General features: G+C 39.6%; 1 protein-coding gene across 7 annotated transcripts in view; it reads left to right on the forward strand.

Annotated features, from left to right (window-relative positions):
• Positions 1-24,110, forward strand: part of CCPG1 (cell cycle progression 1) — a 115,252-nt gene that overhangs the window by 77,138 nt on the left and 14,004 nt on the right. For 6 of the 7 annotated variants that reach the window (XM_033919733.1, XM_033919734.1, XM_033919735.1 and 3 more), the window contains 2 exons: positions 4,582-4,706; positions 6,570-7,975. In XM_033919733.1, coding sequence (XP_033775624.1) covers positions 4,582-4,706; positions 6,570-7,975 — 1,531 coding nt within the window. Of the gene's footprint in view, positions 1-4,581; positions 4,707-6,569; positions 7,976-16,856; positions 16,949-24,110 lie in introns of all 7 variants that reach the window. The other variant, XR_004536910.1, reaches the window with a different exon arrangement.

Raw genomic sequence — 24,110 nt, forward strand, 5'->3', positions numbered from 1 at the left:
TGAAAACATAGGAATTGCAGGCTATAAAAATTTTTCAAATTACGCCATTCGGGGAACCCTTTCTGAATAGTCTGCTTCAGTTGCAACCATTTATAAAATTGAAACTTTGAGATACCAAATGATTGTTGCAACCGTGAAAAATCAAGCAGTTTCCCATGTGAAATAACATCCTCTAATGTTCTTATGCCTATTGCATCCAATCTTTCCAGGCAATTTTAGACCCGCCTATTTGTATCTTGGAGTTCAGCCATAGGGATTGACACAGAGACTGTTCTATAGGAATTTCAGTTAGCTTATTAATATTTCTTAGGGTCTTCCAAGTATCCAAATCTTTAGCATAACTGGTAGCTTAATGTCCAATATATGAGACAGACGCATTGGGGACATAATTTTCCATTCCAAAATTAACCAGTCTGGATAATGTTCCATGAGATCAGGCAGGATCTAATACATACCTGACACAGAATATAGGCCTGATGATACCTATAGAAATTTGGAAAATTTATCCCTCCCTCCATAATTGGTTTTTGTAGAGATACTAAAGCAATTCTAGTTTTGCCCATCCAAACAAAATTGATAAGAATACTATTCAATTTCTTGTAAAAAGATCCTTGAAAGTAAATTGGTAACATTCCCATTTGGTAACAAACCACAAGCAAAATCATCATTGTAACTGTTTGGACTCTCCCCCACCAAGACAAATGTAGCGGATTCCATTGCTCACACATTTCTGTAACCTTTAACAATAAAGATTTTTCATTCACTTTCATTGTCTCTTCTAGTGTTTTATATATCCATATTCCTAAATATTTTATACCATCTTCTTTACAAAGAAAAGGGTACTGATCAAACAATCCTTTCTGACAATGTACATTAAGTGGAAGAATTTCTGATTTACTCCAATTTATTTTATATCCTGAAAATTTCCCAAATTTTTCGATCAAATCCAGCAAATGTGGAATAGTAGATTCAGGATTTCTCAAATGAAGCATAATATCATCTGCATATGCTGAAACTTTGTATTCCCAACTAGCATAAGGAATACCTTGAATCTCATCTGCTTGTTGAATAGACAAGAGTAAGGGTTCCAATACAATATCAAAGAGCAGAGGAGTTAAGGGACATCCTTGTCTAACTCCCCTCTTTAAACCAAAACCATCTGAGAAAGTATTATTTATATACAATCTGGCCTTAGGAGAGCTATACAAAGCTTTAATCATTTGAATAAATCCAGAACCCACCCCAAACCAATCCATTGCTTGGTACATAAAAGTCCATTCCACACGATCAAATGCCTTCTCTGCATCCAAAGATACAAAGAATGCTGGATCTTCCATGGGTTTTGTTAAGGTTAACATTTGAAGCGCCAATCTGGTATTATGTGAAGAATGTCTGTGAGCAACAAACCCAGTTTGGTGCATACCTATAATATAAGGGAGAGCCTTAGCCAAGCGCAGAGCCAATAACTTAGCCAAAAGTTTTCCATCAACATTTATCAGAGATATTGGCCTTTAATTTGAAACCAATAAAGGATCTTTATTTGGTTTTAGCAAAACTATAGTCAAAGATTCTGCCATAGTACCTGAAACACAGCCTTTATTTAATTGAATTTTATATAGATTTAGTAAATAAGGCAATAATGTATTTTGAAATGATTTATAAAATTCCACAGTATAACCATCACCTCCTGCAGTGGATCCAATTCTGAGGGACTTCAATGCTGTCTGAATCTCTTTCAATGTAATTGGTGCATCAAGAGATCTTTTTATATGCTCAGGAATTTTAGGACCCTCAATAAAATTCTAAACCATCATGTTCTTTATTGGAATAAAGCTCAGAAGAATACAGAGTGTTATAGTACTTCAAAAACTGTTTTAATATATTATCCATTTGAGAATGAGTAACCCCATTTTCATCAGTAATAGCCGCAATCTTTACTTTTCTTTTTTTTTGTTCGAGTTTCCATAATACAATGCCTGTTGATGAAATAATTCCTTCCTAGCCCATTTAGAAGAAATCTCATATTTATATTTAGCTTTTAAGAGGGACTGGAATATGTCATGTTCCCAATTTACAGTTAATTTTGTTTATAATTCTTTAATTTTTCCCTCCAATTCAGAAGAATTCCTTTTTAGATTGAGTATTGACATAAACTGAATATGAAATTATGTGCCCTTTCATGTTGGCTTTAAAAGCCTCCCATAAAGTTTCCAATGAGATTTCTTCTGAGGAATTAAGTTGAAAATATTCCTCCATTTTTGTCTGAAATTCTTAAATAAATTTTGTATCCCCAAGTAATGCATTATTGAACTTCCAAACAGGTCTATTTCCATCTCGTTCTGCCAATTCAATCCATACACCACCATGATCTGATAAAATAATTGGATCTATGGCAGCTTTCCTGACCTGTTGTACTAGATTATTTGAAACAAAAACATAATCAATCCTAGAAAATGATTTATGAACATATGAATAGAAAGAAAATTCCCTATCATTAAAGTGTAGAATCCTCCATATGTCTTTCAGTGCACAAATTTGAATCAACTTATCCAATCCTAATGATTTTATGATTCTTCTAGGTTTTTTATCCATCGGAGGATCCACAACAGCATTAAAATCCCCCGCCACCACTAAATTAGTCGCAGCCAGAGGTAGAAGAATATGTTGAAGTGTTTTTTAAAATTCGATTTGATTCGAATTAGGAGCATAAATATTAAAAAGCGTCAGAGTATCATTACCTAAACTCATGTTCACATGTACGCCTCTTCCCATAGGATTAGCTGATATAAAATTAAATGATGCCTTATAATTTTTACTCACTAATATAGCAACCCCCGCCTTCTTTCCTATAGCACAGGGGTGTCCAATGTCGGTCCTCGAGGGCCGCAATCCAGTCGGGTTTTCAGGATTTCCCCAATGAATATGCATGAGATCTATTAGCATACAATGAAAGCAGTGCATGCAAATAGACCTCATGTATATTCATTGGGGAAATCCTGAAAATCCGACTGGACTGCGGCCCTCGAGGACCGACATTGGACACCCCTGCTATAGCAGGAGCATAGAAACAGTGTTTGACCCAGTCTCCTAACTTTTTAGATTCTATATCTGACAAATGGGTTTCTTGAATATAATAAATATCTGCCTTTTGTTTTTTAAGAAAATTAAGTGTTTTTCTTTTTTATAGGGTGTTTAAGCCCATTGACGTTTAATGTAAACATTTTCATATACATTTTAAAATGTTAACAAAATCTTTCCTATCACATAAATATATAGCAAATTTAAATTTAAATTATAACCCATGTACATCCAGAGCCCATCATTCCCTATATCCCCCCTTTCTCTTCCCTCCCCCCTTTGAATAACACGAATACTTGAAAGCACTTATCTAGACCAGCAATCATCAGCTCCCTCCAGGCATATAACAAAACCATACTAAAATTTATGTAATCTTCCCTCTTTAATTTCAAATCTATATATTTTATTAAATCTTTATCTTAAATAAACATCCTCTTCTATAATTTATTAATTGTCAATCTTTTAAATGACTGCATATAAATATTAAGCTTATCTAAATTAATATTTTATTTATTGAATCATTGAGTCTTTAAAATTCTATTAAAATTATTCATCTATGTCAAATTATCCCATTTTCATGAATTAAAAACGATTATTATTTAAGTAAACACCTTTAATCTTTAACTTAAGTTCCCTAGAAATAAGAAATATTATAATAAAATCTTACAAAAGAACAATATGTCTTATTCAATTCATCATAAATGAGCACCATACAGGCCTAAACAATGTTATTTACTCTCCCCTCAATGTTCCAGTTGTATATAACTAATTCATTCTTAGGCATGTAATTTTTATTGAAGACAATTTTAAGTATATTAAAATGTGAAGAAACATAGAAATGTGATGGCAGATAAAGGCCAAATGGCCCATCTAGTTTGGCCCATCTAGTCTGATAAAGGCCAAATGGCCCATCCGCTGTAACTATATAGAAACATGATGGCAGATAAAGGCCAAATGGCCCATCTAGTCAAAATTGGAAGATGTGCTTGAAGTATTTGACCATCCTAGGGATTTGAACCTATGACCTTCAGAAGATGGAAGAGCTGACTTTAACCACTGAGCCATAAGTGCTTTGTTTTTCTATCTTTCTTAGCAAGCAGAGAATAGCCCTTGGCTACAGTGGCCCCCTCCCAAGTATGAACTTGTAATGACGTGCTTAGTGGTTTTTGTATAGTCAGCTTGTTGCAGTGAAATAGCTCTCTTCTGAACTTGACTCTTCACTATCGAAGCTGCTATCTTTGAGCCTAGCATTGCCATATTGGCTGTAGCTCAATTTGAGCTTCCCACAGTCCTGTCTGGGATAATTGCAGATACCAGCTGACAAACTGTAGGCATCTAGTAATTTTCCTTCCGAGTATGGTAGGTCATGTAGAGCAGTGAGAGAGAAGAGAATAAAGTTTATTTTCATAAGTTGAGGCTCTGCTTTAAGTTAGGTTAGATTTTAAGATTGACGTATTAAATGTTTGGAAATTAATGGTGATTAATAAAACCTTGTTTTTATAGGTACAATTCAAATTCAAGAACGTCAAAAGCAGGTAGAAAAGATTCATGAGGATGAGCTGAATGATATGAAAGATGACCTTTTTCAGTGCCAGAAGGACCAGGAAATAACAGTATACCACCATACGGTATCAATTCATTTAATCTTTTTTTTTTTTTTTTTTGCCAAATGTCTTTTTTGACTACAATTTGCTATTTTTTATTTTTTTTCTTGCTACTTCTAGGTCATTTTAGAAACCTTATGTGATATTTACTTATGTATGTAATATCTTAAAAAATGCACATCCAATAATCCACCCAGCACTACACACATCAGTACCATCGAGCCCCAATCAAACTCAAAATTGGAGAAAATACCTCAATGTCTAATAGCGGTATCTTCAAAATTCAACCCCTATTAAACACTGAGGTTTTTTCTATTATTGGATGTGCATTTTTGAAGATATTATATTGGCATCCTTTCTTGTTTTTTTGTAACTATTGTATGTATACATATAAATCAATTTTATGTTATTTACATGCTGCAAAGTTTTAGTAAAAGCTCTAATTTCTCCAAAATATTACAGTTAAACTTATATTTCATTAACCTAAATATGTTCACTCGACTCCTTTGCTACTTAATGGAAGATTACTGTATATACTCGAATATAAGACAAAATTTTTGGGCCAAAAAAATGGCCCAAAAATGGGGGTCTTGTCATATTCGGATCAACACCCTCCCTCCCAACCCCCCGGCATACTTTTTTAAATCCCTGGTGGTCCAGTGGTGTTTCAGGCTTGAGTGAGCTTTCCGCGCTCCTGCCCCATGCTGAGCCCCTCTGAATAGCTGCTACGAGTTCTTGCAGTCCACCAGTTTACCGGGCAGGAGTAAGCTTTTTGTGCTCCTGCCTGGCGCTGAGCCACCATGGGATCTCCTCCCCCCCAAAAGCAGCCACCTCAGTCAGTTTTGTTGAACTATTCCCAGCTAGTCAGCTAGCCTCTTGCTTTCAGCCACACTGCTTCCTGCCAGTGCAGCTGCTTCAGGCAGGTGCACTGACAGGTCTTGAACAGAAAGGATCTCAGAGATAACACAGGGACTAGGGTAGGGATGGAAGAAGGGGGCTGGAGGTTTATAAGGGTACAAGTGGGAGATGTGAGCTTCTGCTGGGAGAAGGGGGCTAGTGCATGAGCTGTGGTGGGAGAAAGAAGACAGAAATTGGGGCAGATGTAAAGGCATATACAAGGAAAGATGAGGATGGAGAAGCAAAGGGATGGGTTTAGGGATAGAGCTGGGAGGGCAACAAAAAGGTATTCCACTGCCCCGATTCAGGCAGTAATTTTTCTTATGATTTCGCAAAATTATAATTATCTTTACTGAATAATATTTAGAGCAATTTTACAGCAAACTTAGGCAGGTTTTAGAGAAAAAAAATTAGTTTATTCAATATTGTGACTGGTGCTCCAAAGAAAAGGGATGATGGCTTTAGAACATATTTAGGTTATTTTAGAGGGATTAGGTGTCATTGCATGTGTAAATAAAGATTTTAGAAAAACCATTAGTAATATATACCTGCAGGAGACACAGTTTTGAAGCAGACAGAACTGAAAAGTATATGTGCTTTTGCTGTTTTGGAAGGGAAAGAGACCCACTCATAGGCATGCATAAACCTTAGATTTGCAGGAACAATTGAGAGGACAGTTGTGCTTCCTTTGATAGCATCTAAGTTTGGGGGCTTGGCTCATTAGTTGTTTCCCTTTGGTTGTGTTTGTAAAATCTGGGATTTACACTAGTAAGAGATGATGCCCTTTGTTTTTGAATATATTTCTTTGTAAAATGGCTCTTTCTCCTGTATGTGTGTCAAATACATGTGTTTTTCCTGCAGTCTTATAGGAAATTTACAAAAGGTGCTGCATTTTTAGTAAGTCTCTAGTAAAATCCTTTTTCCTACCTCAATGTCATGTAAAAATTGGGCTTCACATTTTTTGTTTTCTTTTCTGTTTTCACTGCATAGGTAAAATCGAAAGGTCCTACTACCTGCTTGAAAGTTACTGAAGTAGAAAAGTTACCTTTTCAATCCCAGAAGGATAAACTTGTTGTTGAAAACCAGTATTTGAAAGAAGCTCTGCGGAAAGAAGAGAGCGCTTTGTCCTCGCTCCAGGAAGAGTTAAGGAAGCTGAGAGAACAGATTAGAAACTTGGAAGAGAAAGATATAGGAACAGAATTGATTCTTACAGAAAATCAGAAACTAAAGGAGCATTTGGATGAAGAAAAACAAAGACTCAGTAATTTTCTGAGCCAGAGGAAGACCTACTTGGCAGAGGCACAAATGTTGAGAAGAGAGTTAGACAAAGAACGCCACATCACTGAAGCACTAAGGGATGAACTGGAGCAATTGACTTCTATAAGATCACCAGAAGATGCAAACACTCAGAAGACTCTGAGAGAAAATCAAGAGATAGAAAGTTTACAAGGCAGATTAACAGAGTTGGAAAGAAAGTTGAACTTTGAGCAACAGCGCTCAGATTTATGGGAAAGACTTTATATTGAGGCTAAAGAGCAAAATGAAAAACCAGAAAACTATGAAAAAGAACAAAAGAAAGATAGCAAAGACGACAAGATGAAAAAGAAACCCAAAGGCTCTCTTTTTGGTTCAGTTAAGGATACACTTGATGCTATGAAAAACTCAACAAAGGAGTTTGTACGACATCATAAAGAGAAGATTAAGCAGGCTAAAGAAGCTGTAAAGCAGAATCTGAAAAAATTCTCCGATTCGGTAAAGTCCACATTCCACCATTTTAAGGACTCCACTAGAAACATGTTTGACAGAAACCGGAATAGGAAGACAGGTGAGAAAAAACAAGAAGATATTAGAAAAGCAAAAACTGCCTATCGGGAATACCAGGACTCCCATCCTAAGCCTCATCCAAGAAATGCACCTCGACGAGCACCAGGTATGCAAACCCAGTCTGCAGAGTCAAGGCCACACAGACCTATTCATTTAAAGTATGGGAAAGAGAAAAGTATAGAAAAATGCAGCTCTGACCAACGGGGTAGAAGAAAGGGCTGCCTTGGAGTATTTGAATGTGCTCAACAAGAAGCTGTTAGCCTTTTTAATAGAGCAGTCAACCCTGTCAGGGCAGATGAATTTAACCAATTGTTACAACAGTATCTGCAGCAAGAAGTGGAAAATTTTCATCACTGGGGAGAACTGGAGAACTTCATCAATAGGTTTTTCTGCAATGGTGTCTTCATTCATGACCAGATGCTGTTTACCGACTTTGTGAATAATGTGGAGGATTACCTGGAAGGCATGCAAGAATACCAAACACACCTTAAGGATGATGTATTTCAAGATTTGGATGAATTTGTATATAAACATTTCTTTGGGCACACTCATTCTATTCTACATAGATCCAGGTAGGTTTGTCATTGTTCCATCTTAGAAGCAGAATAAATATTCAGTTTGAGGAAAGATTCTGAGGTATAATGGACTTTGTGAAGATATCCATCTCTTGCTAGTCATCCATTTTTGATAGGTTTCATAATGTATAAATCAGGTTTTTGTAGATTGTCCATTATCTGCAGCCACATTTGTGCAGGTCTTAAAATTGTGTTTTGGAGAAGTGAGAAATGCATCTAATATAAATATTTACTTGTTTCATATTTTGAATCTCACTATTCATCAAGGTCTATACCCTGCTGATGTCAAATGTTAGTCCCTTCATCAGGGACCCTACCTGTATCAAATATAATATATACAGTATGGTATGAAGGCAGGCACAAAGTCTATGGATACTCTACTAAACTGACAAAAGAAACGAATCTAGGGATAATTGCTTATGTTTCCAAGGTTGTAAAGATAACTGGTTATGTGTTGGCTTTGAACTTTGATTTTTTTTATATGCCCATTTTCCTAAAATGGATATTTATGCATAAACATCTAACTTCTCTTATATTTGTAAACCTTCATCAAAAAAAGTCACAGCTGAACATCTTAGCCTGTCCTGTACATCTTTTGTCTCTTGGTCACTCATTCTCTAGACTGGCTGACTAAAAATATTTTCAGGTGGAGAAACACCATTCCTCACATTCCCTTTGTTCATTGTCACCATACAAGCCAACATTCTGCCTGTGACTTGCCACTGCACAAATATTTTTAGCATTTAAAAACTGTGCTTTAGTTTGCAGGTAGAAGAATTTTTTATTTTCTTGTCATATTGCTACAGTGGATGGAGAAAAAAATTATGCCATCACGCTAGCACAATACCATGTTCCCCTTGAGATAAAGATAACTGCCCTTCATAGGAAGTACTTGTCTGCTTTGTGCAATCAGTTCTTACTTTCTGGACATGCCTTATAATATACTGTATTTTTCTTTCTATAAGATGCACCTGACCATAAGACGCACTCACCTGTATAGGAGGAAAACCCAAGAAAAAAAATTCCCACTACCCTGCTCTGTACCCCTCTGGTGGTCTAGTGGTAGGCCGGGACAGGGTCCATAGGCAGCACAGGTACCGCCCCCCCTACTGCTTGTCTTCCTCGCCAATTGGTGAGTTGCGAGAACTGATGGCAGCCAATCGGGGAGCGGCACCAGACCAGGCAGGAACGCGAGCCGCAGGTGCTTACGTTCTGTGTAGCTCTGCCCAAACAGAAGGACAGCCGTCCAGCGAGGGAGACATACAGGAGCGCAGAAAGCTCCAATGGACTTAAAAAAAAAAAAAAAAGATACCCGGGGGGTGTGTGCCTGTGCTGCATATGGGGGGGTATTTGCTCCATAAGATGCACCTTTATTTCCACTTTTTTTGAGGAAAAAAGTGCGTCTTATGGAGCGAAAAATATGGCAATCTCCACAGCAGAGAAAGGGATCAAAATACACAAGAAGTCAGTAACACTCAGAAAAAGGTATATAGAAACATGACGGCAGATAAAGGCCAAATGGCCCATCCAGTTTGCCCATCAACAGTAACCATTATTTCTTTCTGTCTCTGAGATCCCATGCCCTCTTGAATTCAGACACATTCTCTGTTTCCACCATCTCTTCCGGGAGACTGTTCCATGCATCTACCACCTTTTCTGTAAAAAAGTATTTCCTCAGATTACTCCGGAGCCTATTACCTCTTAACTTCATCCTGTGCCCTCATTGCAGAGTTTCCTTTCAAATAAGAGACTTGACTCGTGCACATTTATATTATGTAGGTATTTAAACGTCTCTATCATATCTCCCCTCTCCCGCCTTTCCTCTAAAGTATACAGATTGAGATCTTTAAGTCTGTCCCCATACGTCTTATCATGAAGGCAAAGAGGCAAATCTTACCCAACAACCCTTCAGCAATATTGTTTATAAAAATGTTACAAAGAACAGAGCCTTGAGGCACACCACTGGTAACATCCCTTTCCTCAGAGCGATCTCCATTGATCACTACCCTCTGTTGCCTTTCACTCAACCAGTTCCTGACCCAGCCTATCACTTTGGGATAGGTCCCAAGGGCCCTCATTTTATTTATTATCCCAGGACAAGCAGGCAGCATATTCTCATTTATGGGTCCCCGGTACAGACACTTTAGAGCAGGAGTGTCCAACCTGCGGCCCAGTGAAGTATTTTGTGTGGCCCTGGTCGAGGGCGATGCAGTGTTTTACTCTGTTGCCCCTGGGTGTTTACCATCTTGCCGGCTCCCTCCTCTGTCTTGCTGCAACGTTTGCGCGTTTGTGCAGCCCCAGAAACATTTTTTTCAGCCAATGCGGCCCAGGGAAGCCAAAAGGTTGGACACCCCTGCTTTAGAGTGAATTGCACTCTAAGAACTTAGAAAGTTCTGCGCAAGTGCCTTCCCGCCCGACGTAGGTGCACAGTCCCTCAGTTTCTTAGTTTCCGCGGAGCTAAGAAGTTGCGTTTTCAACGGCTGTTGAAATATTTTTATTTTCGATGCTTTCCTGCTCTTGCGGTTTTCTGACTTTTTTGTCAGTTTCTTTTTTTCTTTTATCGTTAGTAAAAAAAAAAAAGGGGGGGGGGGACGTGGCTTGGAAGCGCATGAGAATGGTCGGCTAAATGGTGAGCTCCGTCCTGACAGACCTTTTAAAAGATTAATAAGTTACAAAAATTTTTTTTTATCCGGTTCAAAAAGGTGGATAAAGTATATTATGGCGTCTGGAAAGCAAATAAAGGCTGATTCAGCTTTTACAGCAACGGGAAGTGCTAAAAGGTCGAAGCCCGAGCCAGCTACCCCCTCGAAAAATCTATTACTGAAGGACAATCTGGATAATAATGATATCCTTGTTGCTAGCAACTAGAGAAATCGTATTGGATAACTCAAAGAAAATACAAGAGGTAAAGGAGGAAATTTCAATTCTCAATAAAAAAATGGAGTTAGCTGAAGGCAAAATGGATAATTTAGAGAAAAGAATTGAGACCGTTGAAGTAGAAATAATTCAAATAAAGCCTGATCATAAAAAGATTGAAATACTTACTAGGGTGCTTGAGGATTGTTGTAATAGGGAGAGAAGGAGTAACCTGAGACTATTAGGGCTACCAGAAGGGTAGATAAAAATAATCCAACTTCCTTTTTAGAGAACCTCCTCCCTAAAATCCTGCCAATTAAGATGAAGTTTCCCTTAGAAATAGAAAGAGCCCATAGGATACCTTCAAAAAGGATTGACAATCAAAGGGGATCGCGTCCAGAAATCTTCAAGCTTTTAATGCACCAACATGCATTGGAAATATGTCGCCTTGCAAAGGAGAATAAAAATTTAAAATTCCAGGATTCCCATATTCATATTGTGCCAGACTTTTTCTAGATTTAAGGCCGCAATTGAGAATCATCGGAGCAAAATACGGTTTGATTTATCCTGCGATTATGACGGTGACATACAGAAATAAAACAACCAATTTCAAGGAGCCAGAAGAATTGCAAGAATTTTTAAAACAAGTAGAAGAACCAATGTCTTCATAAATACTTTTGTTTTGAGAGGTTTTACTTGGGAAACTGAGTTATGACATATAATTTATTTGAGTCTGTCATTATATACATTAGATATGAGGAATTACTATAGTTTAAACATTTAAAGGTTTTAACAGTTCAGGAGAGGAAACGTTGACAATAGAATGTCAATGACTGCTTAGGTATTGAGACGTTACTGTTACAACGGATTTTCAGAACGGAAGCAGAGGAAAACTTTTGACAAAAGGAATTACACAACTGATAAAATTATAATGCTAGTGGGACCATGAATTAAAAATATGACAGGGCATTTATCACCAAAGGATCAGTGAATAGATGGGATCTAACAGCTTTGAAAAGCGAATAGGTAGATGTATATTGAAAAGTTTCATGACACCTATTTCTTTATGATACTAGCCCTGTTTTACATCTCAGCAAAATTATATTGTCTATTTCTTCTGTTTCCACAACCGCATATTGTTTATTTCATATTAATAACAACATTAATGTATGTTGGGTGGTCATTATAACTAATTAAAGTCTAATAATAAATATTTGTTGGTATAGTAGTGTACAAAGTGGATTTACTGGAAAACTTTGGAACATGTACAGTTTTAGAAGTTTCTGTTAATTGATAAGTTAATGATTTTATTTATTATTGATTTAAAAGGTAGATATCCAAGTGAGATATTAATTTCTTCATTCATTCATTATTTAATATGAGTTCATATTGATATAACAAGGAATTGCATAGTTAAAATAGCAAGATATTTATCTACACTGTTTACACTATTACTTTATTTTTTATGATAAAATATTCATTTTTAAGATGTAAATTCAAAAGGTAAAATGAAATTATTATTATTATTAGTAGTATTTATAGGGGGAATATGTTTCTCCATGAAAAATGCATTGAATATATAATATTAAAGGGGGAAAACATGATTAGATATGTAATTAAGTATAGGGTTGGAATACATTAACTATTATATCAATACTCTATTACTTACTCTAGTTGGGTTAATAAATTAATGATTCTTAAGGACTAATTTTAAGTTAATGATTAGCTCTGTTATTTTTGAAATGGATAAGTTTTTAGATGAATTATGATTTTTTAAGTAACTTATTTTTGTAAAAGGAGTTAATAGTTAGTCTGTCGGAGGTTTTCTCTTTACCTGATCTAATATGTGTGTTTTCAAGTTTTCACTTTTTCTATTAATATGGGGGGGGTAGGGTAGGTGTAAGGGGGGGTTTGGGTGTGTTAAAATGGGAAAAATTTTATGTTCAAAGTTTTAAATATGGGAAAATGGTATATGTTCAAGAGATTCAGAATGATATTAGATACTTGATTTTGATTAGATGTTTTGATTATAAAGATTATGATGATGTTTAAAATTTTTTCGTTGAATGTTAATGGCCTCAACTATCAGATCAAAAGGAAAAAAACACTCACTTATTTGAAACAACAGAATGCTGATGTTTACTATATATAGGAGTTATTAATAAATGCAGTAACGTATGCAACCTTATAGCCAACCAAGGGACCCGACACGGTCCATGCTTCGGATAACACGCCTTCCTCAGGGGTCCATGGTGGTTAAGGTATAAAGCAAACTGCATAAAAGATAACAAACACACGCCAATCACGATCAAATGGGGTCAAGCAAGTCTTACATAATGGCCATTGTGTAAGACTTGCTTGACCCCATTTGATCGTGATTGGCGTGTGTTTGTTATCTTTTATGCAGTTTGCTTTATACCTTAACCACCATGGACCCCTGAGGAAGGCGTGATATCCGAAACACGGACCGTGTCGGGTCCCTTGGTTGGCTATAAGGTTGTATACATTACTGCATTTACTAATAAACAATGCCTGCATCTTGTACATTATCTGCAGTCTGTTCGTTGTTTTCTGGTTGCTGTTGTTTACTGCAGACTACGTTGGATTTTCTTTCTCACTTTTGTATTATATACAGGAGACTCATCTGTCTGTGGTAGAATCAAAAAAACTGGAAGGGGGTTGGGTGAAACAATGTTTTTTCGCCCCAGCAATAGGGAAAAAAGCAGGGGTAGCTATTCTTATAAATAAGAAATGTTCAGCTAATTTTCAATTAATTGGTTCAGATCCCTTAGGAAGGTGGGTACATGTAGATATGAGTATGGGAAATAATACCCTGGCATTGTTCAATGTGTATGCCCCTAATTCGAATCAAAATGAATTTTTTAAAACATTATAGCAATTAATACTTCCACTGGCTGCTTCTAAAGCAGTTGTAGCTGGAGATTTTAACGCTGTTATGGATCCATTAATGGATAAAAAAACGAGTAAATGTATAAAATCATTAGAGTTAGATAATTTGGTACATTCTTGTAATTTGAAAGATATATGGCGAATACTTCATTTTAATGATCGAGAATTTTCCTTTTGTTCACATGTTCATAAGTCCTTTTCAAGAATTGATTATATTTTTGTTTCAAATCAAATAGTTCAGCAGGTGACAAAGGCCTCCATAGATAAGAACATAGATCCAATTATATTGTCTGATCATGGTGGTATATGGACTGAACTTCAATTAGATGAAAAAGAAAATAATAGATCTGTATGGAGATTTGATAATACATTGCTTGCGGATACTAAGTTCCTTGAAGAATTTCAATTAAAAATTAATGAATTCTTTCAATTTAATATATCAGAAGAAATCTCCATGAAAAATTTATGGGATGCCTTTAAGGCTACCATGAGAGGTAATATTATTTCATATTCTGCTTATATTATAAAACAATTTAAAAAGCAATTTTCTAATTTGGAAAAAGAAATTAAACAGCTAGGCCCTGATTCTACAAAGTGCGTCCCGATTTTAGGCAGCTGTAGGCGTCCTACAGCTGTCTAATCAGCCAATCGGGATGCACGTTTTTTTAAAAAATGCTCCCCAGGCAGGCCGCCTATATTGAAGGCGCCTCTGGGAGCCTAGGGAGGCCCGCAAGACGCCTAAGCTCGCCTAAGGGCCTTAGGCGAACCTAGGCAGCCCCACGCGTCTCCCTAGTAGAGGAAGAGACACTTAAAATGTAGGCCAGCAAAATGCCTACATTGTAAGTAGACGCGGCTGCTATACTTATGGCAGCAAGGGATCTCCCTGCTGCAATAGTATAGCGGCCGCCTGTCCCATTGCCAGCAGGAGGATGCCCAATCCTCCTGCCGGAACCCCCCTGGAACCCCCCTCCCCCCCAAACTGGTAATCGCCGGCAGGAGGATGCCTAATCCTCCTGCCGGAAAGCCAGACGACCCGACGACCCCCCCCCCCAAAACTAACTTCCTTCCCCCAACTAACCTTTAAATATTGGTCGGCTGGACGGGTCTTGCTGCCGTCCAGCTGACAGGCCCGCCTTGTGGAAATGAGACGGGCCCGCCCCTTCCCGCTAAATCTAAGGCCTGATTGGCCCAGCTGGACCAATCAGGCCTTAGGATTAGTGGGGATGGGCGGCCTGCTATGCCTAAGGCCTGATTGGTCCAGGCTTCTAGAGCCTGGGCCAATCAGGCCTTAGATTTAGCGGGGATGGGCCGGGAAGGGGCGGGCCCGTCTCATTTCCATGAGGCGGCCTGTCAGCTGGACGGCAGCAAGACCCGTCTAGCCGACCAACATTTAAAGGTTAGTTGGGGGAGGGAGGTTAGTTTGGGGGGGGGGGGCGTCGGGCTTTCCGGCAGGAGGATTGGGCATCCTCCTGACAGCGATTACCAGTTTGGGGGGGAAGGGGGTTCCAGGGGGGTTCCGGCAGGAGGATTGAGCATCCTCCTGCCGGCGATTACCAGTTTGGGGGGGAGGGGGGTTCCAGGGGGGTTCCGGCAGGAGGATTGGGCATCCTCCTGCCGACGATGGGACAGGCGGCCGCTATACTTATTGCAGCAGGGAGATCCTTTGCTGCCATAAGTATAGCGGTCGCTTCTAATTTAACCCGATTCTCTAACCGGCGTCTGTACCATGGACACCGGTTACAGAATCGGGGTTTAGTGTAGGACCGATTCTGTATAGGACACCTCTCCTGGGCGTCCTATACAGAATCAGGGCCCTAGAGTCTAAATTGATAATTAAGTCGGAGCACTGTACTCTACAGGCTCTATTAAAAACAAAAGGTAAATATAATGAATTATCTTCAAAACTGGTAAGGAAAGATTTGTTTTCCCAACAAACTCTGTATTATGGAAATTCAAATAAGGCGGGAAGATTATTGGCAAATTATCTTAAAGGAAAGAAGAGAAGAACAAAAATTATTGCAATTAATTAAGGATGAGAAAGGGTATAAACTTACTCAAATTGGTAGTATTTTAAATCAATTTCTAAATTTTTATAAAGACTTATATTCTTCCGAGCCTTATGATAATAGAGAAAGGGATGGAATAGAATTTTTGAGGTTAATTACTGGTCCGAAGATTCCTGATCATATTAAAAGAAGTTTAGAAGAGCCCATATCATTAAAAGAATTAGAAACAGCGTTGAAGTTTCTTAGAGTTGGATCCGCTCCAGGTGGTGATGGTTTCACAGTAGAGTTTTATAAATCATTTCAAAGTACCCTTTTACCACATTTATTAAATTTATATCAGATTCAACTAACTAAAGGTTGCATTGTAGGTACTATGGCAGAGTCATTAACTATAGTTTTGCCAAAGCCAAATAAAGATCCCACTTTGGTTTCAAACTACAGGCCTATCTCATTAATCAATGTAGATGGAAAACATTTGGCTAAGATATTGGCTTTACGCTTATCCAAGGCTCTCCCTTTCATTATTGATATGCAACAAACTGGGTTTGTTGCTAAGAGACATTCATCTAATAACACCAGATTGGCTCTTCATATGTTGAACTTAACAAAAGCCATGAATGAGCTGGCTTTTTCTGTATCCTTGGACGCAGAGAAGGCCTTTGATCGGGTGGAATGGACCTTCATGTATCAATCTATGGAATGGGTTCAGGATTTATATGAATGATTCAAACATTATATAGCTCCCCTGCTGCTAGATTGTATATTAATAATTTTTCTGAATGTTTTAGTTTGCAGAGGGGGTTAGACAAGGCTGTCCCCTGTCTCCTTTGCTTTTTGATATTGTATTAGAACCCTTTTATTAGCTATTCAACAAGTAAAGGAAATACAGAGTATTCCTTATTCAGATAGGGAATATAAGGTCTCTGCGAATGCAGATGATATATTGCTTCATTTGAGAAATCCTGAAACAACCATTCCATGCTTACTTGAATTGATTGAAAAATTTGGAAAATTCTCAGGTTACAAGATAAATTGGAGTAAATCAGAAGTTCTTCCACTAAACGTGCATTGCACAAAAGGATTGTTTGATTCATTTTCTTTTATAGGGAAAGAAGATGGATTAAAGTATTTAGGAATTTGGATTAAAAATACGTTGGAAGACACAATGAAAGAGAATGAAAAATCTTTATTACAGAAGGTAACAGAAATGTGTGAGCAATGGAATCCTTTACATCAGGGGTGTCCAACCTTTTGGCTTCCCTGGGCCGCATTGGCCAAAAAAAAAAGTTTCTGGGGCCGCACAAACACGCAAACGCTGCAGCAAGACAGAGGAGGAAGCCGGCATGATGGTAAACACCTGGGGGCAGCAGAGGAAAACACTGCATCGCCCTCGACCGGGGCCGCACAAAATACTTCACGGGGCCGCATGCGGCCCTTGGGCCGCAGGTTGGACACCCCTGCGTTACATCTTTCTTGGTGGGGGAGAATCCAAACGATTAAAATGATGTTGCCTGTGGTTTGTTATCAAATGAGTACGTTACCAGTTTTTTTAGAGGGTCCTTTTATAAAAAGTTAAAACAGTATTCTTACCAAATTTGTTTGGCTAGGTAAAACTCCTAGAATCGCTTTAGTATCTTTACAAAAACCAATTACAGAGGGTGGGGTAAATTTTCCCAATTTTTATAGGTATCATCAAGCCCATATTTTTCGCCAGGGTATGTATTGGGTCCTCCCAGAGCTCATACATAATACCCCAGACTGGCTATGGTTGGATTGGCGACTCATGTTTCCTCTGCGCTTATGTCATGTTCTTAGTATTAAAATGCCTAGACTATATAAGAAAAACAGAATATTAATGGATACATGGAAAACATTACGATATATTAGTAATTTAACATCTGTTCCAATACATAAATCAACAAATCAAACTATATGGCTAAACTCCAGGATTCAAATTGGCGGATTTAAGGTCATCTGGAAGAATTGGATGATAGCAGGGATACGTATTTTGGATGATGTTATTTCAAATGGTAAACTGCTTGATTTTTCACAGTTGCAATATAAATATGGCCTCAATAAATCGCAAAATTATAGATGGATGCAACTGAAGCAGGCCATTCAGGCGGGGTTCCTTGAATAGAAAACACTTAACAATCAATATAGCCTGTTCTTATGCTTTCAGGTGGACTTCCTGGGACACCAGGCCGCACAGTGGTATAAATGGATTAGTTAAAAAGAAGCCTAAAAATGGTCTTAGAGATATTTGGAGCATTGAGATTAAGCATCAGAATATTGTGTCTCAATGGCCATGAATTTGGTCTTGGAGGATGAGATCTACAGTCTCAGCATCTATGAGACAAACTTGGTTTTTCCTCTTACATAGAGCTTTTTGGACCCTAGTTAGATTGCAAAAGTTGAATAGCTCTAAGTCTAATAGATGCTGGCATTGTAGTCTCGAAGTTGGGACTCTAGATCATTTATTATTTTATTGTCTCTTTATCTTAGCCTTTTGGAAATCTATTTGGGGTCAAATAAATCGTTTATTGGAGAACCATGTGGCATTATCTTATGATACAATTCTATTCGGAATATCAATGAGGACACAGAGTCAAATTTCATCAAACAATAATAAGTTTTTATTAATCATGACAGGAGTCGTCATACAACAAATCACATTTAATTGGAAGAATTGGAGTAGACTCAATTATTGTTTCTGGTGGAATTCATTGTGTCATTTATAAAATGGAAAGAGCAATTGCTATACAAAGAGGGAATTATAATAAATTTAATGAGATCAGGGGGCCATTGACAAGATATTGTAATGAATAGATACCATTTTTCCATATAAATACAATACAAAGGAGGAGGTGGAGGGAGGGATTTTAAAATTTTATTAAATGTTTAGATCAATAGTAAAGAATATGGTATATGAGGTTTCTGATTGCATAGATTATGTTTGGGATGGGAGGGAGTGGGTTAATGTTTTAATGTTGAAGTTATTCAAGTGATGTATTCAATTTCAATTGTTATTGTTACACTTGTTGTACGATGTAAAATGAATAAAGATTTTTTTTAAAAAAATTTCTACACCAACTAAACTTTTATAGTTTATTTCTTTTTTTTCTTTACTGTTGTCGGTTTGGCTTGGTGTGGGGCTTTATGGATCGCCATATTGTTTTCTCCCCACTTCATGGCTCTCGTTCTGTGCAGGTTTTTCCTGCTCAGTTTTCTTCCACGCAGTTTTTTTTGTTGTGGAACTTGTTTTCACCAACATCCTTCTGTAATTTTAGCGATTCGGGATCTCGGTCTTGCTGATTTTTTTTCTTCCCTTACTTTTTTCCTTCAGTGCATTTTCATGTGGATTCTTCAGAAGCAGTTTTCCGTCAGCGCCACCAAGAATCCGGCACCAGCCAACGTCAGTGATCCGGTGCCAAGCTTTCTTCCGGCACCGCTCCTTCAGTCCGCACCGATTTTGACGGGCTCGATTCTGCTCTTGTTAAGTTGGTGCTCCTTTCTTCCTTGGGCTTCAGGTCATTGTAGCAGTGAGTCAAGTCCTGCCGACCTCTTTTCAGCCCCATCTCTGGCTCCGCTTCGATGTCGATGACCTTGATATGGGCATGCTCATCTTGGTAGCATGGAGCGACACCGATGGTACCGGTCATGGGCCAAGGGTATTGGTGTCTTTTTTTTTTCTTCCTGCTCCTTTAATGATGTGTGCCTTGATACTGGCATTTTCATCTCTGGAGTGTAGCACGATGGTACCGGCGCTGCATCCATTGGTACCGGTGCTTTATTTTCAGCAGTGTTTCTTTCATGTCTATCGGCATGTTTTTACTGTACCTGTCGACCTGTGTCGATATCGACGTTTATGGTCGATGTCTATGATTGGTGTCAATGCCCGTGTCAATGTTGACATCTATGATCCATGTCGACGTCTATATCGACTCTTTTGTCAACATCGACATGTTCAACTGTGTTTTCAGTTATTCGGGTCATCAGCCATGTCGACACCGTCTCTTCTGGTGCTGATCCAGTTGAGTTTTTGATACCGGTAGCATTTTCACAGGAGTTTCCTCTAATTTTGACGACTTCTATAACGCGACGCCAATTGTCGTTGCAGTTACCGGTGTCTATGTTGCTCTGGTATGGGAAGGCTTTGCAGTCATTAAATTGTATTCGGCCTTTGACATTGACTTCCTAACTGCATTGGAATTTTCTTTCTGAGAGGATAGGGGTGTCTTTTGGAACTACACCCCATATCTCTCTGAACGGGTGGGTGCTTCTTCATTTCATGTTCTTTTTTCCCCCCTTCCGTGGGGTTGAAAAAAAAAAATAAAAAAACATCAACACAGCACACCATAAGGTTCCCTCAGGGAACTGTCTGTAAAAGCATTCCTTTGGAAGTTGACTCTGTACAGTCATTTCCTTCCCTAAGGATTTTCTTTTCCTTGATTTGTAGTTATCTACTCAAGGTTTGTTTGCTTCCATGATATCTACGAGAACTTTTTGACAAGCCTTTCGAAACAGTCAGCATTTGTCATTGTTTTCCTCCTGGTGGAGTTTTTTCTACCGGCGAGTGTGTAGGCCTCTGTATTTCTGGGCAGAGTGGGCTTACTAGATTCCTATACTGCCTGAATGTTTTTCCTTGGCATACATTTGTTCAAACATTCCATGTAGCTGCCTTTCAATTTTTCTGCTTACACGTACAGTGTCTATGTTTTCAGTACCTGTTCTTGCAGATCTGGTTTTTACAGATCTGGTCTGCAATTGAGTATCTGTTTTTAGGTTCAAACAATTTTTGTTGTTGCGAACAACAACAAATACAATGCCAAGGCACCCCCAAGGTGCTCAATACAAACAAATATGCATCATATATAATAGTATAACCAGTGTTCTCCCCAGAAATTTTTTCCAGCCGGGTGGCATGAAAAAGTAGCCGGGTAGGGCGGGATGGGGAAATTTGGTGGTGGGGAAAATTAACCCCCTCTTTTACTAAGGTGCGCTAGCATTTTTAGCGCGCGCAAACCCCTGCGCTACGTGGGAAAACTAACGCCAGCTCAATGCTGGCATTAGCATCTAGCGCGTGTGGCAATTCCTCCGCGCGCTAAGCGCACGCTAAAACCACTATCGTAACTTAGTAAAAGGAGCCCTAAATGTGTACTATTTTTATTAGTTAATTATTATTATTATTTTCCAATGCTCAATATGACTTCCTTTTTTAAGGTTTGACACTTGTGCCAGAATATTTTTACTAAATTTAAGAAGTATTTGCCCTCTTTCAAATGATATAGAGGTTAAAAAAGGGAAAGGCGTTAATGAAGTCATTAGGTTCAATCTAGCCATTTATTTCTGCATGAATTTAAACAACTAAAAAAAAAGATAAATATAGCCCAGTCATACAAGAAATGGCTCTACAGCAGGGGTGCCCACACTTTTTGGGCTTGCGAGCTACTTTTAAAATGACCAAGTCAAAATGATCTACCAACAATAAAATTTTTTAAAAAACACAAAGCACACTGTACGCAGAGAAAATGTTAATTATCATTTATATTCTGCGGGTTTTCAAAGAGGTCAAGGCAGACGATTCTATGCAATGTCACTTCAGGAACAACTATACAAAAATAGACAAATATACCCCCTCCCTTTTTACTAAATCGCAATAGCGGTTTTTAGAGCAGGGAGATGCACTGAATGCCATGCGCTGCTCTCGATGCTCATAGGCTCCCTGCGCTAAAAGCCGCTATTGTGGTTTAGTATAAGGGGGCCATAGTGCAAAATATAGACAGCAGATATAAATTCTCAAAACAAACACATTTTGATCACTAAACTGAAAATAAAAGCATTTTTCCTACCTTTTTGTCTGGTGATTTCATGAGTCTCTGCACTTCCTTCTTCTGACTATAAGTCCAATATTTTTTTTCTTTCTGCCCCTCCCCTTTTCTTTCTGTCTCTCTCCCCCTGCCCCCCCAAGCCATCGCGCCAATTTCTCCAATTCCCCGATTCTTTCCCTACTCCTTAAGCCACCATGCCGATTTCTCCCTGCTTCCATGAGCCAGGCCAGGAATGTACAAGCGCCGGACTCGCAAGACTTTACCTCTGATGTCAATTCTAACGTCAGAGAGGAAGTTCCAGGCCAGCCAGGGAGTGATTGGCTGGCCCAGAACGTCCTCTCTGACATTAGAATTGACGTCGGAGGTGAAGTCTTGTGAGTCTGGCGCTTGTACGTGCCTGGCCTGGCTCGGCTCAGGGAGGCAGGAAGAAAAAGATTGCCAAGGCAACGCGATCGACTCACATTGCCTTTGCGATCTACTGGTCGATCGCGCTCGACCATTTGGGCACCCCTGCTGTTATGGTATCCCGTTCTGACCTGAAGAAAGAGGTTTAGTCCCCCCAAAACTGCCTTATTTCCATTTCCTATTTATAAACTTTAATCAATAGATACAATACTACTTGATTCTATGTAAAGCAACAAAAAAAATTTTTTCTACCTTTTGTCGTTTCTGCTTTAATCATCTTGTCTTCACTCTTCTTTCTAGCCAGCATCTGTCCGCTCTGTCTTCCATGCAGCATCAGCCCCTTCCATCCACTGTCTGCCCTCTCCCCGTTCCATATGGCATCTTCCCTCTTTTTATGCTCCAATAAACTGTCTATCCTGTGCCCCTTCTCTTCTCCTTTGTACATGATTGATTTCTGCTCTGCCACCTCTCCATTTTTCTCTCTCTGTCAGCACCCCGTCCCCTATGCTCTGGCATCTCTCGCTTCTCCTTTCCTTCGCACCCCACAGTCTGGTATCTTCCCTTCCCTGATTCTCTGGCATCTCACTCCTTTCTTTTTCTTCCATCTCCTCCTTCCTTTCCCCCTTCCTTTTCCCTTGGTCTGGCATAATTTCCTTCTTCCCTCCATGCCCTGGTATCTCTTCCTCCCTCCCTTCCCTGGCATCTCGTTTCATTCCCTCCCTCATCTTCTTTCTCCCTCCAGTTGGGTGCAGCAAGTCTCTCCCCCTCTGCTCCCTTTCCTCCTGTCACCCAAGGCCTGGCATCATGAACTTCTTCAGGCAGCAGCATTCACAATTCACTGTTGTTGCCAGCTTCGGGCCTTCTTCTCTGTCAGGTCCTGCCTTCATGGAAACAGAAGTAGGCAGTACCCGGCAGAGAGGAAGGCTTGAAGCTGGCAACAGCAGTGAATTGTAAATGCTGTTGCTAGCCAAAGAAGTTCATGACACCAGGCTGAGCACCCGGGGCAGACTGCCCCCACGACCCTCCTATCTCGAGACTCTAAACAGCACTGCTCTACTCTAAGCAGGCTGCTTCAGAGCTTTCTCCTGCCATGATTCCCTCTGGCACGTCACTGATGAGGGAAGGAGGTAAAGGAGGGTCGGATCGGGTTGGGGGGGCGCCCGGGATAATGAAGAGGTTGCTACTGCCAGTGAATCCAGCAAGGGGTAAGGCCCCAAAGCACAGCACTGGCAGGCCCCCCATGACCATTTTGGGCCCTAGGCCTGTGCCTACTGGGCCTATCCTTTAATCCGGCCCTGCTTCCCCCCTCCCACCATATGCCCTGACATCGCTCTCTTCCACTCCATGGTATGGTATCTTTCCCTCCCTCCCATGGTCTTTGCATCTCTTTCCTCCTTTTCCTGATCTTCCTTCTCCCTCCTCCCCTCTCTCTCCCCAATTGGGTGCAGCAGCATTTCTCTTCCCCCTCCCCCCATTGGGTACAACAGTATTATCAGCATTTATCTTCCCCCTCCAATTGGGTACAGCAGAAGCAGCATTTCTCTTCACCCTCCCCCCTAATTGGGTGCAGCAGCATGACTCTTCACCCTCACCCTATTGGGTACAGCAGCAGCATTTCTCTTAACCCCCCCCCCCCCACAATTGGGTACAGCAGAAGCACCAGCATTTCTCTTCCCCCTCCCCCTCTAATTGGGTACAGCAGCTTTTCTCCTCCCATTCCCCCCCTCCCCGGTCTCACACACCCGGCAGATTCCTACAGACAAAGGCAAGTTGCAAGTTTCCCTTCATCGTTGACCTATCTCCCAAAGGTCAGCGACAGAGGGAAGCTTACAACTTGCTGCTCTTGCTTACTTCGGGCCTTTCTCGTTGCCGGGTCCTGCCTTCGCGGAAACAGAAAGTAGGCAGGAACCGGCAGCGAGAAATGCCTGAAGTAAGCAAAAGCAAGTAAGCTTCCCTCCATGGCTGGCCTATCTCTCGCATGCTCCGGGGCTCTAATGATCCGTGCCGGCTTCTCTTTCCCCCCCCCCCCCCCCGATGTAACTTCCAGTTTCGGAGGGAAGCCAGGTTTGAGTTGCTTGCTGGGTTTTGTTTTAAGTCGGGCGGGAGTCTTACGGCAGCTCTTCA

The sequence above is a fragment of the Geotrypetes seraphini genome, chromosome 14, assembly GCF_902459505.1.
Source record: "Geotrypetes seraphini chromosome 14, aGeoSer1.1, whole genome shotgun sequence".
Taxonomy (NCBI): domain Eukaryota; kingdom Metazoa; phylum Chordata; class Amphibia; order Gymnophiona; family Dermophiidae; genus Geotrypetes; species Geotrypetes seraphini.